Raw genomic sequence first — 15,981 nt, 5'->3', positions numbered from 1 at the left:
GTGTGTGTGAGAGAGAGAGAGAGAGAGAGAGAGAGACAGTCGAGGGCAAGGAGTTCTGACTGACAGCATCATCATCTTGTTGCAAAGCATTACTCAACCTGAGAAAATAGATTCACACTCTACGTATTACACGTATATATGTATACATATATATATATATATATATATATATATATATATATATATATATATATATATATATATATATATATGAGATTTCCTGTGTTGTGAAGAACCCTATCTGTGTGACCCAATCAGCTTCAGCTTTTCTCCTAACAGTCTATGCAGAGAGAGAGACCTGTCACCTCTGACATCAAGCAGTTCTTAATCCCACAATCTCCCATTACCTGAGGGTCTGAGCAATTCCTCAGCATTCTTTGTGTAGGGATTTTCGTATGGCTTCCATGAACAACATGATGTAACTGCGGAGCAAACAGACCTTTTGTTGTGCACATGGGAGCTCTGCAGACATGCTGTGCAACCAAGCCTGTGACTGGCCATTACAAATAAACCGTGCCCAAGCCAATACTATTCAAATATCACACAGGATTCACTAGCACACTAAACTTGCCATCCTCACATGCCACCTGCATCCTATTTCTTATTTTTTATCTTTAATTTAAAAAAAAAAAAAGCCTTTCTTTATCTTTCTTGTATTCTGTCATGTGTTTAAGTATTTTTAACAACCAGGCCATCTTCTTCCTGTAGTCATTAAATCTGTTATTTTCACAGTTGTAACAGTGCCACCTAAACAGGAGCACTCGTATGTGATAGCACACTACAAATACACATAAACTATGTGAAAAAATGGTTTCGTCCCTCACAGACATTGTCTCTGCATTAAGCATGCTGAGGTCATTCCACACCTCGCTCTCCAAACATACTTATCATGTTTAATTTCACTGTACTTACTGAATAAATTACGGTAGATATTGAATAATATTATTTAAGATGAATAACTGAATAGTAATTTAGAGGTATTTGTGTTTGCAGGGTGTTTGGGAGATCCTTTGTGAGATCCAAATCATAATTTTTGCTCTCTCTAGAGAGTTCTAAGTGATTTGATGGGTACAAATGGTCTCTTCAGTATTTGTAATTACCAACTAAAACAGTCATGCTCTTGCAACATGGCAGGTGAATGAGCTATTAAACTAAATTATGTGTAATGGGGTTTAATGCAGAAGTTTGGAAATTAAACTTTGGGGCAATAACATTTTTTGCTTAAAAGCAAGAAATGTTACTTTTAATTCATGTTTATTTGCATTTACATTTGACTATCCAAAGACTTTTGCACATTACAGCATGCTGTCTTCGAGAAAATAGTCGTGTTTTTCCCAGTTAATACTTGCACATAAATGAATAATGACCTATCCTGGAAACCCACAGCTGCCAAATTTCAAAACGCACTACCACAGCCAAAGAATGCTAGAGGAGAGCTATTTTACAACACCTCTCCATTCATCACTAAAGGCTGAAGATTGTATGAGGATGATGAAACGCTGTGGCCCTCAGCCAGTGAGCTCTCGCTGACTCAAAGAGCAGGCAGCTATTGTAAGCTTAACTCACATTTAGTCGGTCGCTCCAGTTTCCGTCTTCCTCGTTTCTTGCGAGGTAGATTTGGCAGCGTCTCCCCTTTGTCCTTTTCCGAGTCACGCTTGTCCTGGGCAACAACAAATCCGTTCTCCAGGAAAGGGCTCATGCTGCAGGCGGCCTGGCGAGGGAGGCCGTTTTCCAGAGCATTCTGCTCCTGCGTGGGGTGAGAGCTTTCCGAGGATCTGTTGCCATGCCTCTCTCCTACATCCCCATTATGAACCTGAAGCTGTGAACACGACTGGATTCCCGCTCCTCTGTGATTCTTAGACACACCCACCAGCTCTGTCAGTGATCCACAGCTCTCCACCTGCACCAGAAAATGACAGTATTAATATTCAAGCCAAACGTGTTAAATGTTAAAAGAGAAGTAAAGTTTTAATGTATTGAAATGTAATATTTAGTTAATAGCACATTTATAACACATTTTAAATAACTTTAAACTACAAATACAAGCTATTTAAATAAGCTTAAATAAAAATTATAATTCTAAACTCTTTCTAAACACTTGCGTGTATAAATGTAGAAAACATATTTCTGTTATTTGTTATTTTTTATTAATACTGCATAAAATACACAAAGCAATACAGTCCCCCTTCAAAACTATTGGAACAGGAAGACAGTTGTCATTAAAAGTTGTATTTGTATGTAGATTTGTTCAACGAAATATAAAACAGTACAATTTGTATAAAGAATACTTGAATATGATGTGTTTCTTGTTGCCCAGGTGTGTCCTGTTAGTTTAAAAAATAAATAGCTCTAATAAATAGCTCAAAACAGCTTCTCTAAGTTTTGGGTTTCAGTTTCAACTGTGAAGACTGCGTTTGTTGTTAAAAATGAAGAGCCCACATGAAGATCTGAGAGCTGCCTTTAGGAAAAAAGCAAGGCATTTAGAAGCTGAGAAAAGAGATAAAATCCAGATTCTCTGCACACATTTTGGGCAAGTAGTACTGGGATGAGACACAAAATTGTGGAGAAAGAAAGGGTCTGCTCATGATCCAAAACATATGATATCTGTGAAAGATTGTGGTGGTTGTGTCTACTATGTCTACTTCAGGAATAGACTCACTAATGTTTATTGATGAGGAAACTCATGATAGTAGCAGCAGCATACATTCCGGCATCTACAGAAACAGTCTTTCTGGTCATTTCCAGAGAAATGCATCCAGTCTAATTGGGAGTATCGTAAACAATTTTAGACAGGCCAAGACAATCAGCAAACCTTAACCCAACTCATCAGCATTTTACCCCCTGAAAAGGATAACAAATGGAGAAAGCCCCTAAAACAAACAAACAAAAAACTGTGGTACAAACCTGGAAAAAAAGAAAGAAACCCACAATTTGGTGATGTGACAGCTTTCTGTGGCATCTATGATGAAGGTATTGCAAGCAAGGGATCTGCCACCAAATTCTAAGTGCTATTTACTTTAATTTACTTAGACATTTGTCTGTTCCTATACTTCTGCACAACTAAGATTTGGGTGGTCTGACACAGAAGGTTGTTTTATGTGTTTAACACATCTAGATGTTAATACCAGGAAATCATAAACTTTCCTAAACTGTCTCATATCCATCTTTTGATCTTGGTGTATAACGCAAACAGGGGTCGGTTAGGCCTGTAAAACTGTATAATCTTAAATGACCATTTTAATCTCTAAAAAAGACAATTCAAGGATTTGTCTTAATGCTCAGTAACTACAGATTAATTAATAAACACAGTGAATCTAAAAAAGGAAGCAAATGTATTACTTTATACTTTATTATACAAGAATGACAGATGCTGGGAGTAATGAGGAAAATAGTACTAATAAACATTGATGAACATTGTTCAGGTATAAAAACAAACTGTTCCTGATTAGTTCAGTATGAAGTAAAACCTCAGACATCATATAAAGTGTTAGCACTTTCTTATAGAAACCTGTATTTAAGCCAGTACTTAATAACTACATAAATTCAAGCTCATTAGTCTGAATTAGTCTGCTACAGTAATTAATATACTTTCACCTGAAGACTACTCAGCCCGCAGAGTGATGCTAATCCATTTAATCGGCCAAACCTCTACACTTGCTTTTAATTATGTAAGTAAATGCATATAAATAGTAACATACATAATAAAGACATCCTCGTTGATGTAAAAAAACAATTATTTCTGTTTTATCATCAACACACGTGGTAGTAAAGCAGCAGGTAGGAATGACTTCTTACTAGGAGTGGAAGATAATGAAATACATGTACTCTCATTGTAGTACATCAGCGCATAGTTCACTGTAATGGTCCTTTTTCTGAGGTGTAAATCAATTGTCTTGAGTTGTTTTATTAAATATTCAATTTTTCGATCACCATTACACAAATAACAAATAAAAAACTAATTTTAAATAATTAAATTTTACGAACAAAATCACAATAAAGCCGTTTCCTGTAGTAAGTCTACACTTCATGCACCAGATGCTTAGTCGGCAGTAGCAATGTCTGAAACGGTAGGAAAAAAATAGCATCCATGTCCCAATTTATCAAACATTTTCAGTTTCAAATGTTTCAAAGGAATTATCTTAAAATTATGCATGCCAAAACCTGTGCAGTTATCAGAATTTTACAGCTCAACATTCAACCTGCTGGAAGATTAAGGTGTTACTCTGGTGTTCAGTAGCAATCTCCTGTTGACTAAAATATATATCTAAATGCTGCTATAGTGCTAAGGTTTTAAAATAACTTCAACTAGCTATATAGCTAAATACAAGAACATCAACTGCATCTGTTTAATTTAGCTACCTAGTTATGTTACTTTTCTTTATCTTTGTTTATCTTTAACTGTTCAGAATGTACTCCTCAGTCCGAGAACATTTCCGGATCCCAAGTAGTTTTTTACTACTGTAGATGACTCATTTGAGTAATTTTCATGATTACTACATTCAAAAGAATTATTACTGCAGTAGCAGCACTTTTACTCTAAAAAACAATAAAAAATAATGTTCTACATATGTCTGTGCTTAGTGCTGTAATGCATTCAACTGTTTTATATGATCCCTGCAATGTGAATTTGATTTGGATTGTGGCTATGGGGTTTTCTGGCCATTACTGTGTCTGTGGCAATTTATGCCACAAGATCATTAGTAAATATCCCAAAGGTGTTCATTAGGATTGAGTTCAGGGCTTTGTGCAGGCCACTCGAGTTCGTCCATTCCAACCTTGGCAATCTAGTTTTAATGAAACTCACTTTAGGGGATTCACAATTGTGGGCTTTGAATTTTGTGGCAAATTTTCAGGAAGAAGCACATTTCAATGTGATTGTCAGGTGTCCACATACTTTGGCTATATAGTAAACAATAACCTGGATGCATATGTGTGCACACCCTCTTATAATAGGGCATAGGACTGTGCTCTTGCTGAACCACAAATTCATGTTCAAAAGTAATTATCATATACCCGCCAGCAATAAATTGATTCTGATTAACCCCAAATTAAGATCAGCTATTTGTATTTGATCTTCTTGATTATTTTGGTTTCATTAAGCATGAAGAGGATCTCATGGTTGAAAGATAATGATCAGGAGAGAGGTACAAATGAATTATCATATTATATGCATCATGTAAAGTTGAGAAAATGGGCCTCCACGGTGACGTTACCAAGAACAGGATGTCCCTCCATATCAGATGAAATAACAAGACAAAACCTTATGAGCGAGGCTGCTAGGAGGCACACATCATTAAAGGATTTGAAAAAGTATCTGGTGAATACTGGTCACTCCCTGCATGTAACAACAAACTGTCATATCCAGCACATAATATCCTGTGGAATAACTTGAAGATGGCTGTACACAAGAGATCACCTTGCCATTTAATAGTTCCAGAACATTTTCATAACAAAGACTCGAAAAAAAAAAAAAAAATGATAATTTAAGATGTGTTAAGTTAGTAAACTCTTACCTAAAAATTCTGACAGCTACATTACAAACAAAAGGAACTTTATCAAAATGTTAGTTAAGTTTGTTTAAGGCTATATTTAAGATGATTCAAAAGGGTTATACTTTCATTCCAGAGTGATTTTGACTCATCTGTTTTGAATTTGACACAACAGAAACTAACACACATGCTATGACTTTGTCCACTCGTCGTCAAACATTCTCTTTCATCGTTGATATTTTATACAAGTAATGTTCAATTCATTAATCAAGGATAAATAAAAGGATAAATGCATGAAGCATGAGCTAATATCTCTAGACCTGCATCCAGTCTGTGACCTGATAAGCTGTCTTCAGTTCGTACTTTACACAAATAAATTGAATTGGACAAAGTTGCAACCCTTCTGAAAACTAGTGTCTGAACTACTGCTTATTTTTTCTTATGTTGATTACAGTATCATGTACGTGGTTTAGTTTGCTTTAACCTCTTCTGCCCGAGCGGCAAGGAGGAGCTTGATATGTAAATCAGGTTCATAGACATAAAAATCGTTAATGCTTTGCTTGGTCCACTAGTTGACATCCTAAATGTATATGTAATATATAAATTTTATTGATCGGTGGAATCAATGTGAAGGTAATGTATTTAATGTAATCCAAGCAAACAATTCCAAATCACAAAACACACTCATAAACATAGGAGACAGAGAGATTACACAGGCAAATGCAAGGCAAACAATCGAGAATTAATAAAATAAAATAAAAAAGGGGGTCATACACTGAACGACAATAATAGCACTCGGTTAGGCTTCGCTTAAATGCTAACACACCCCCCGGAAGTTAGCATTCCGGTGAGAGCTCGCTCTGGGGGATCACTGTTAGTGTTCCCATTACATTTTTACTAAAACGGTAAACATTTTTAAAAGCACTTTTAACGTGAAAACTTTGAACAACTGCTTTTTTTCAGAGCTTCTGAAAGCAAGAGGTTTGAAAAAGATATCAGAATAAAGTGTATTGTGCCGAACTTTCTCACAAACTTTCATTTACTACATTTCAATATGGTTCATGTATGTGCTAATTGTTATCAAGAGCCATGGCTCATCTACCCACATGGCAGGTCTGTCTGGAAAAGCCAACGCACTTGACATAAACCACAGGCAGCTTACGCTTGCTGAAAACTGAACTGGAACTCTCTATCTTTACCTTTTCTCAATCCTTCCTGTAGTTTCCTCACTGTATATTTTTGGTAACCAGACACTACTTTCATCTTATGGCTGTTTAACCACAGGAGGCACGCTTCAGGGTTGACAAAAGACAACACACATGTTGATGTGCTGCACAGCATAAACCTATCTGTTAAATCATGGTTTAAAGAAACAGAAATTTATCTTAAGGATTATGAGTACAATTATGGATACACATAGTTTAGTTGTGTGGCACGGTAGAGCATAAAAATGACTCGGTTCATACAAGGAAGAACATTTTTAAATGAGGCTAATGTATGAAAATAACAAATCACTTAATTGTTTGCTTTTCCATTTACCATTAACTCCTCTAAAACTTGAAAATATTAGCAGCGTTCCTGTTCAGCATGCAGAAGAATAAATGCGGTATGAAAGAAACCTGCGAGCGAAATGGGGGAGCGTTTTTGCAGCTAGGCATAAACACTTTCAGCAGTGATCTTTTTTCCTAAGAAAAAACCCCACCAGTCCAGATGCTTTGTGTTGGGGGAGGGTACGGGGTGGTTATAGCTGAAGGCTAATACTGTGCTCAGTTGATCATACTGTCTTCAGAAAAGTCTCAAAAAACCTACCTAAAAAAAATCATTTTGCATAATGCTTTCTTTACAATACACATGAAATGTTTTCCTTTCAATACTGTAGTTAAGTCATGTTTTGTGAGGCCATGACATGAGAACCACATCATTCCACACAATCATGGTTTTATAATGCATGTATCACTTACTGGACACGGTTCCCAGCATATGAAAACAGTGTCAGGTCACCCAAGACACCAGCACAAAGCCCCAATGCTTTTTCACTGCATATCCTGTATGACGACTTATTAATCTTTTCACACAAAGACATATCTGCCCTATGATCCAACCCCCTGCTTTAGGAGTACTCCCGAGTGGTAAAAGATTGATATGAGAAACTGCTGAAATCAAGAAGGACAGATTCAGGGCCTCAGGAGAACAGCTCTGCCAGTCTGACAGCGAAGCTGCTCTTCAGACTCACAGCTGCTGCTTCGCCTCACTAGCTCTGAGTGTCAAAGCCGTTCTTGTGAAGAGGAAATCAAAGAAGGCAGATGCAGAACACAGCCATTTTGTCTCACACTAAAGAACTTCTAGAGGTGCTGCTGGACTGGTGGTTTCTCGCTGTTCCCCTGAGAGAGATCTCAATCTGGTCTTTTCATCTGGGAAGGTAAAACTCTGAGACCTAGGCAGCGTAACGTTTTTTTAAAAAAATATTATCCAGTTTACTTTAAAAGTTTTTTCTTTCTATGGATGTGCAGTTTTTTCCACAAAACATTTGTATTTCATTCAGTAATAGTTTCTTTAGTTTTTTTTTTTAGAGAAGAAGACGTTCATGGCTGGATAAAGTGTTTCATCAACTTACTAAAGACAAAATTAAAGACATCAACTTACTAACCAATTTCTTTTGGTTTCTACTTCTACTTCCACTACATATCAAACTGTATATGGTTTATAGTGCATTCTTTCCGTTTCTTTCTTTTTTTTTAACTCAACGTTACAAAGAGGAGGAGGTATGAAAGGAATGTTGGCTAGTGGGCTCAGTGTGTTTTACTTTCCTCAACCCTCAGCCTTAGCCTCATAAAGTAGAAAAAAAGGAACCATTACTCAGCTTTAACAAATAATAAAACAGCTGGCAAATTGCAACCAATAAACATGGCATTAAGTACACACAAATCAAAAGCAGAGCCACAAGAGCAATAAACAGATGTTGACTGAAGCGAAAATATATGGCACACTTTATACATAGCGTGTTTCCTGTGTAAGCTTTGAAACCTGCACGTGTGTAGTCGGACATTTTTCAGAAGACGAAGAGGCAGCAAAGGGGCTGGTCTTTACAAGCGCTAGACGACAATTTAAAACTAGAGTTTGAACAACACACTCATACAAACACACACGCACTCATGTACACACCCACACCCACCCTCCCACACACACACAGTGTAGGGACACAATACCAATAGCGGGTCAGAATGCAAAGTCGAGCACGTCTTGTGAGAGGGAGAACACCTTTCTCATTACTTCCCTAATAGCCATCTTTCACAGATATTTCACAGAGACAGTCAAAGGCAAGATGAAAATATGAAGTCCACCAATGCATGACCTGAAATTCCGTTAATAATGCCACAATTACCTGTTGAAGGGACGGTCTTTTGGGGTAATAAAATCAGAAAGCCCTTGGGGAGGGAGGAGCGGATGTGGGGTGGCTGAGTGCCATGTGCTCTGACATGCCCTCTCCAGATTAATTATGCAAGAGCTAGGATTATTTTCAAACACCCAGACCGAGGAAAACGGGCTCCGTGGCAGAGGATGTTGAGCAGAGGGTGCATGTGAAAACCACTAGCTGACTTAGCTGCCAGAGTGAGCTCTCTATGGTGTGAACATCAGTCAAAAGACTTAAAAAATAGGAGGAAAAAATAGGGTCTATGTTAAAAGTGAAACGAATATAAATAAATTACTTAAATAAACAGCTAAAAAAAAAATAAATAAATGCAAAAAAAGTGAGAGTAAGAAATCAAGATAAATGAGTCAACACTAAGCATGTGAGAAAGCATGAGTGTTAAGCAACAACCTCGGTGACCCTGTGACCCAGACATGATCTCTGTCAGGGGTCAGAACTGAAGACAGGCTAAACACACATGCAGGGTAATATGAGCCATAGCCCCAGTTAGCCTTTAGACTTGCAGGCCAATACACAGTCAGGTAAACACACAGACACACACACACACACTGCCCAGATTAAATCTAATACCTGACTCAGTGGGGATGTTAATGAATTATGCAATTACAGCAAGAAACAGCAACTACCGCTATTGATACATCTAAATTATTTATTATAACTTGAAAATAATAATACATAAAAAAAAAATAATAAATTGTTGGAATGCAAGCATGCATTTTTATATCTTAAAACCAACTTCAAATTTGTCTAAACATGTCCATGGGATTAGGGGGAATTTTTTTTTACATACTGTACTGAGTCATCAACAAGCGTGAGACAATGGTGAAGACATGACTGGTAATGGTATTTTGTGTTCCAAAAAAACCTTCCTCTGCATATCCTGTTTTTCTGCTTTCTTTATGAAAGTCAATCCTGGCACGATACCGTTATTTGCGTGTTACAGCTAAACTTTACACTGACTGCAGCATACTCACAAGGAGGTGTCTGCGTTTGCGGCTGGGCCTTCCGACTTTGCGGGCCGGAGTGCTGCACGCTGGCCTGTCCGCCACAGCCAGCTCCTTCTCCCGACTCACACTGTCAGTCTGCCCAAATGACAAAGAGCCTCCATGTCACAAATGCATCACACCACACCTCCACTTCCCACTGTTTCCATCTGTTTCTCTCTTGTACTGTTAAACTGCTTGTTTTCACACTAATTTCCTGTTCATTTGGAGTAAAATAACCCATTTCACAAATTTTTAGTAAAATTTAATGCTAAAGATTTTTTAAACATGACCATTTTCTGTTACGTAGAATCCGTTACATCACATTTATATTAAAGGAATTATGTTCAGAACAATTAGGCCTAAAAATGGTCTAAACTGATGTGAAGCCCTACCACTTTTAACTCTTATTTGCTCTACACAAGACATATTTAATAATATTTAATAATTAAACAGAAAGCTGTTTGTGTAAATAAGTCAGAAGTGTGATTGATATCAAGGGTGAGTGATAAGGCAAAAGAATCATAATACTTAACAATAAGGAGATCCTCATGATACATAAAAATATTTAACAATATACAAATTCTGCAACATATAACTGTACAAAAATAGTATGTAATATCCAATCAGTTACTGAACAATGAGTAACAAAGAACATAAAACAAAATGCTGACACTTGATGATAAGTTTACCTCTTCAAGTGCATCACAAAGTGCATCATGATCTTATTAAATCACTATATAGATATCATATCATAGCTCTAATGGATATAAATGTACAATAGTGCTCTAAGAGCATGCAGGCCGGTTAAGCCAGTTTGCGTCCTCTAAAGGCATGTTAAGAAGACAGGACGGCGTAACATCATCATCTCCATCATATCCATTGCCATCTCTGACACACTTTCCTATAAAGTGTGCACACCAGAGGTTGCCGAAGCCAGAGACACACCCCAACATGAACAGGGGTGAATGGGTTTCTCTTTACACTCTTCTTTTTGTCCAGACAAGGATATTTAGATAATGAGAAAAGCCGGCACTTGAGTGACACCTCCCTTTTAGGCACTATGAAGTGAGGATTCTATAGCCCCGAAGCTGACCTACCACTCTGGGCTCCCACTTGACACAGTTACAAAGACATTTGGCAGCTCTTTCTCTTCCCTCCTTCCCATTCCTCTTTGTCTGGAACAACTGTGTCTCCCCCCCCCTCCAACACCCAGTCTCCCTGCCAGCCAAGCACCCTAGGGTGTACAGGCAAGAAAAGACGATCCTAAGGTTGTCACGACACTAGATTTGACTGAATAGCAATGCTCTAAATCATGTTAATAGGGATACTGAACCTGTCCACCATGACTGAAGGGCTTGAGTAGCTGAGTGAGCACTGACTGCTGATCCCTACTTACGCCTCATTTCCTTTCAATTATCTACGTTCAATATACAATGATAGAATTCTTCCAAATATGTATATAAAACAACAATGTTATTACTATACTATTACTAATAATGCTCACAAAAATTTGGTGATCGATCTGAAAACCTCACAGCCAAGAATTAATTTTAATTAAAAACAAAAAGTGAGGTTTGGGAAACTTGCCATTCCCTGGTGTCAACTCACCAGGGTCGTCCATAGCTTTGCTCTATTTCTGGCAAATGGCCAGTTATTTAAGGCGAGCCTTGTTGCCAGGCAACAGAGCTACAGGGAGCCTCGCGCGGCTCCACGGGTGAAGAGGAAGAGAATGAATTCGTCTATAAATCAGCCATACGGCATCCTCCTATCCACAAGCCAACACCCACGTCACCAAACACTTGCATGACACAGCCACACAAATCTCCCAGGCTGAGGACGCTAACAATACATGGGTGTATAAATACGATACATTGTGATACTAATAGCCCCTGTGGCAGTACACAACAGAGACGATCATTATTCAGCTCTCATTTCAAAACGGAGGGAGTTTTTGTTCACGTTTAAATTTGAGAAAAAGAGAATGATGTCAGGCCGCCTTTAAAACAACTGTGAGTGGTTCTGGAAACATATGGACCGGGTAAAAATATGAAAAGGGTGAAATTTCGATGTGGACAACCACTCTGTCAAACATGCCCTAATTCTATTTAATTGTAGAAAAAATTATCTTAACATCTGGCCATTTTCTTTCACTAATAATATCTCAAAATACTGTGAATGATCTTAGCACTGTTTCTCGCTAGTAGATCTACAGTATCATTTTTTTTTCAGTCTTAGAACCGATACCTGAGACAGCAGTATCAGAATTTACAGACATCTTATTTAAGTAGAATGTATATTTGCTTTAAAAAGTGCATATTTACTCAATGAAACTCACTATTTGATTCTATGTACACAAGACATTAAATAGTAGGATATTAAATGTAATCAATATCAGGGGTGTAATGAAATGAAATGAAATGAAATGAAATGAAATGAAATGAAATTGCTGTAGGTGATTCAGTCGTAATCAAATATTCACCTCTGGTAGGCATACTGTAACAGACATTATATATACACCTAATAACATTATTTATACCTTACACCTGCTGTACAGAACATACTCTTACCATGCGATTTCCCCCACTGTTGAAGTCAGAGCTTTTGAAAGCAGTGGTGGTGGTGACTGTGTTGGATGGCATCACCAAACCAATCAATTTCCAATACAGTACAAAAGTGATAAAAAGATCAAAACAAAAACAAAGCAAAAAAAAATTATGCTTCAGTGATCCTCCCTTGATTGGTTTCCTGCAAAACAATACAAAATATGTCACAAACTATGTTACAAAATATGAAACTTTTCTAAAATGCTTGGATCACACTTTAACAGAAATATTACTATTAATATCACCTATATAAAATATTTATAAGACAAAACCAAATCCCACAGAACTGACTGCAGGAATCCTACAGTAACCAATCAAAGTTAAAACACAGCTTATCTGTACAGTTCCAAATATAGCTTGTCCTACTGCCCTAATCTCATTTGCCCAATCTGATTCTGGTGTCTTTATCTAATCATATACATTTGTTTTGGTTACAAAGCATGTGATAAATACATCTAGACCACATCTTCTCATCTTCCTGGCACTCTATAATGTCCAAAGCCTGACAAGATATGATCAATCAAACAGGCAACAAGTCACACTGAAGTCCAATCTTCCCACAATCTACATCTAGACGTCCCAACCCATATTTTCTGTATTTTCTACTGAATTATGAAGGTACATTGCCAGAGATGTGTTACCAAGGTTATGAAATATTTATTCTCCACACTGCATATGTACAGGTGATGTTTGAATCAGCTCTCAGCACTACACAAAGGCACATGTGGGTGTGCTGGATGGGTTTTTCTCTGCTCAGCTCATGTCTGCCTATTATAAACCCTCTCCAGGAAAGACCTATGAAGTGCATATAGGTTGTGGTGCTGCCTGCAACGCCATTTTACTCACAGAACTTGTAGAGCTTTGTAAAATTGTGTGCTCTGCTTTGTAGCCTAACTAACACAATGACAGTGCACGATCCAATTAATTTCAAAATATACAGCCATTAGATCATTTGAGATCAATAAATTATTCCGAATTTGACCTGGAAATATTATCATACCGCTGAAAAGGAAATAGCCGATCGTTTGGGGTTGTTTTCTGTAACGGTTTATCCAGGTCATAAATGTATGTAAATGATCATCCCTCGATGGATGTGTCGTGTTTTTGACCGAGCGTGTGCGGAAGCGCGTGCGCCGGTCACCTGCCTTTTGGCCATTCGTTAAGGCAGTAAAAGCCACTTTGATCCTCCAAGGAATTCGGATTTCTAAATGAAAAACAGTGTTAAAAAGGCCGCGACTCTTCTGTGCTCACATTTATAAACTGTGCCAGCTATAAAATCGGCTCAAGTCCAAGTGCATAAAGCGCAACGTCTGAATCTCACATCTGCAGAAGGGGGAAAAGCTGCTCGCCGTCTCGCGGACATCGCGCTCGCGCTACACGGCTACCCGTTTCCTTCTCAATATTGAACTGCACGCAGGGGCATGGTGTTATGAAAGCGGTGCACAACGTTAATTACCCGTTTTTGCCAAATCCCAGGCCTGAGCCCTTTTTCTGTTTTGTTGCCGCGGACTCCCAGATCCTCCTCGCGCTCCTCTCCACGTCCTCCGCCTCCCCGGCCGGCCAGCACTTCTCCGCGGCCTCGCGCGCACTGCAGAGGGCCGACCTGCTTCAGGCGCGACGCGTGGTCCTATCGCGAGTCCGTTTCTATTTCCTCTTCACAACACTCACATATACTTTGTAACTCCATCACTGCACTTCTCGTTTATATCTTATTAATTTAATGTCGTTTAGTACAATGTTTTTTCCCTATGTAGTAAGACTATCGTCATGACACTTCCCTAATTTATCATGTTTAAGATATTCCAGTAGCATCAGTTTACAAGAAAAACGTGTGTAAAAGTCAGAACACAACTTTACATCCTAGTATAAGTTGTTTGTAATAGCAGTGACAGCATAGTGGACCTGAGATTCAAACTCACAACCTTCCGATCGGCAGACCCAGGGGCACCACTAGCAATTATGGGCCCTATGAAAGAAAATGAGACTGCGCCCCCTACCACACCCATTTCGCACCAAACATACAAGCCTCTGGGGGCCCCAAAAGTGTGTGGGCCCTTAGCATCGTCCTAAATTTTCCCCGTTAGTGGTGCCCCTAATCAGACCAACACCTCAACCATCAGGTTTCTACATCCCACAGGCTCCCTGGTTTTATTCCTGAGGTAAGGGTTACTGATTGGGTCGACTGTAAATCTGCAGCCAACATGTCATATATTGAGAAGAGGTGCATCAAAAACTCACTCTCTCTCTCACTCATTTTCTACCGCTTATCTGAACTACCTTGGGTCACGGGGAGCCTGTGCCAGCCTGTGCGATCTCAGGCGTCATCGGGCATCAAGGCAGGATACACCCTGGACGGAGTGCCAACCCATCACAGGGCACACACACAATCTCATTCAGTCACGCACTCACACACTACGGACAATATACCAGAGATGCCAATCAACCTACCATGCATGTCTTTGGACCGGGGGAGGAAACCGGAGTACCCGGAGGGAACCTGCAAACTCCACACACACAAGGCGGAGGCGGGAATCGAACCCCCAACCCTGGAGGTGTGAGGCGAACGTGCTAACCACTAAGCCACCGTGCCCCCACATCAAAAACTAAAACTTTAAAAATGATTTAAACCTTTTTTTTTAAAACAGATTAAACAGCCTCTGCTTCTAAGGTGGTATTTGGCAAAAGTCCATTTTTTTAGGCTCTTACTGTGTGGATCAACTGAAATTCTTCTGCTTTTGCCTGAAATGTGAAGTCCACGATCACAAATAGTAATCTCTACATCTTCTTCTTCTTCTTCTTCTTTCAGCTTTTCCCTTCAGGGGTCGCCTCAGCGAATCATAATGTTGGAATAAAGCACTTTAAGCCACTTCTAACATCTGATGTTTTAGGTAACAAAACTGCATATTACAACAGCACAGAGAGTTTATAGTTTAAGCAGTCAAGTTTAAAGGTAATCTAGATTTAACTTTTTGGTTGATGTGGTTCACTGGACCGGAAGCACCCATGTAGCTTGTAGTATGTGACATGCAGAGGATAGAATAGCTGGGACAGGTTCAGACGTGAAGAAGGCGGCACTGTGCAGTCAGCAGTTTCTCTCTCCCTTACCTGTGCTGGATTCAGGTCAGTCGTAGGTCTCCTCAACCATAATGACAGGTCTCATAATAGAAACATTCATTCTTCCTTTATATCTAGCCAGAGCCAACTTCATAAGTTTTTTTTTAGCTCAGCTATGGAAGCAATCCAGTGATGGCTATTACACACCACACACACCACACACACACACACACACACACACACACACACACACCTTCTATTTTTATGTACCTAAATCTAATCCTAACCTCATAAACAAAAATAAAATTTTGGTTCTTTTAATTTTTTAAATAAAAGGTTCAATTTGTTTACACAAAAAACTTGGTCCTCACCAAGATATGAAAACACATTTTCCCACACACATTTTTACATATTCACCT

General features: G+C 38.6%; 1 protein-coding gene across 4 annotated transcripts in view; it reads right to left on the bottom strand.

Annotated features, from left to right (window-relative positions):
• The window catches only part of dnmt3ab (DNA (cytosine-5-)-methyltransferase 3 alpha b), a 44,998-nt gene extending 30,882 nt beyond the window's left edge, over positions 1 to 14,116 (bottom strand). For 2 of the 4 annotated variants that reach the window (XM_060880003.1, XM_060880004.1), the window contains exons 1-4: positions 13,965 to 14,116; positions 12,473 to 12,650; positions 9,894 to 10,001; positions 1,567 to 1,900 (exon numbers count right to left, since the gene is read on the bottom strand). In XM_060880003.1, coding sequence (XP_060735986.1) covers positions 1,567 to 1,900; positions 9,894 to 10,001; positions 12,473 to 12,544 — 514 coding nt within the window. In that variant the 5' untranslated portion in view covers positions 12,545 to 12,650; positions 13,965 to 14,116. The remainder of the gene's footprint in view (positions 1 to 1,566; positions 1,901 to 9,893; positions 10,002 to 12,472; positions 12,651 to 13,964) is intronic. The other 2 variants (XM_060880006.1, XM_060880005.1) reach the window with 2 other exon arrangements.
• Positions 14,117 to 15,981: the final 1,865 nt, after the last annotated feature.

This window comes from Tachysurus vachellii, chromosome 10, assembly GCF_030014155.1.
Source record: "Tachysurus vachellii isolate PV-2020 chromosome 10, HZAU_Pvac_v1, whole genome shotgun sequence".
In the NCBI taxonomy this organism is placed as follows: domain Eukaryota; kingdom Metazoa; phylum Chordata; class Actinopteri; order Siluriformes; family Bagridae; genus Tachysurus; species Tachysurus vachellii.
Note: the sequence above shows the minus strand (reverse complement) of the source record. Positions and strands in the feature narration are given on the sequence as shown.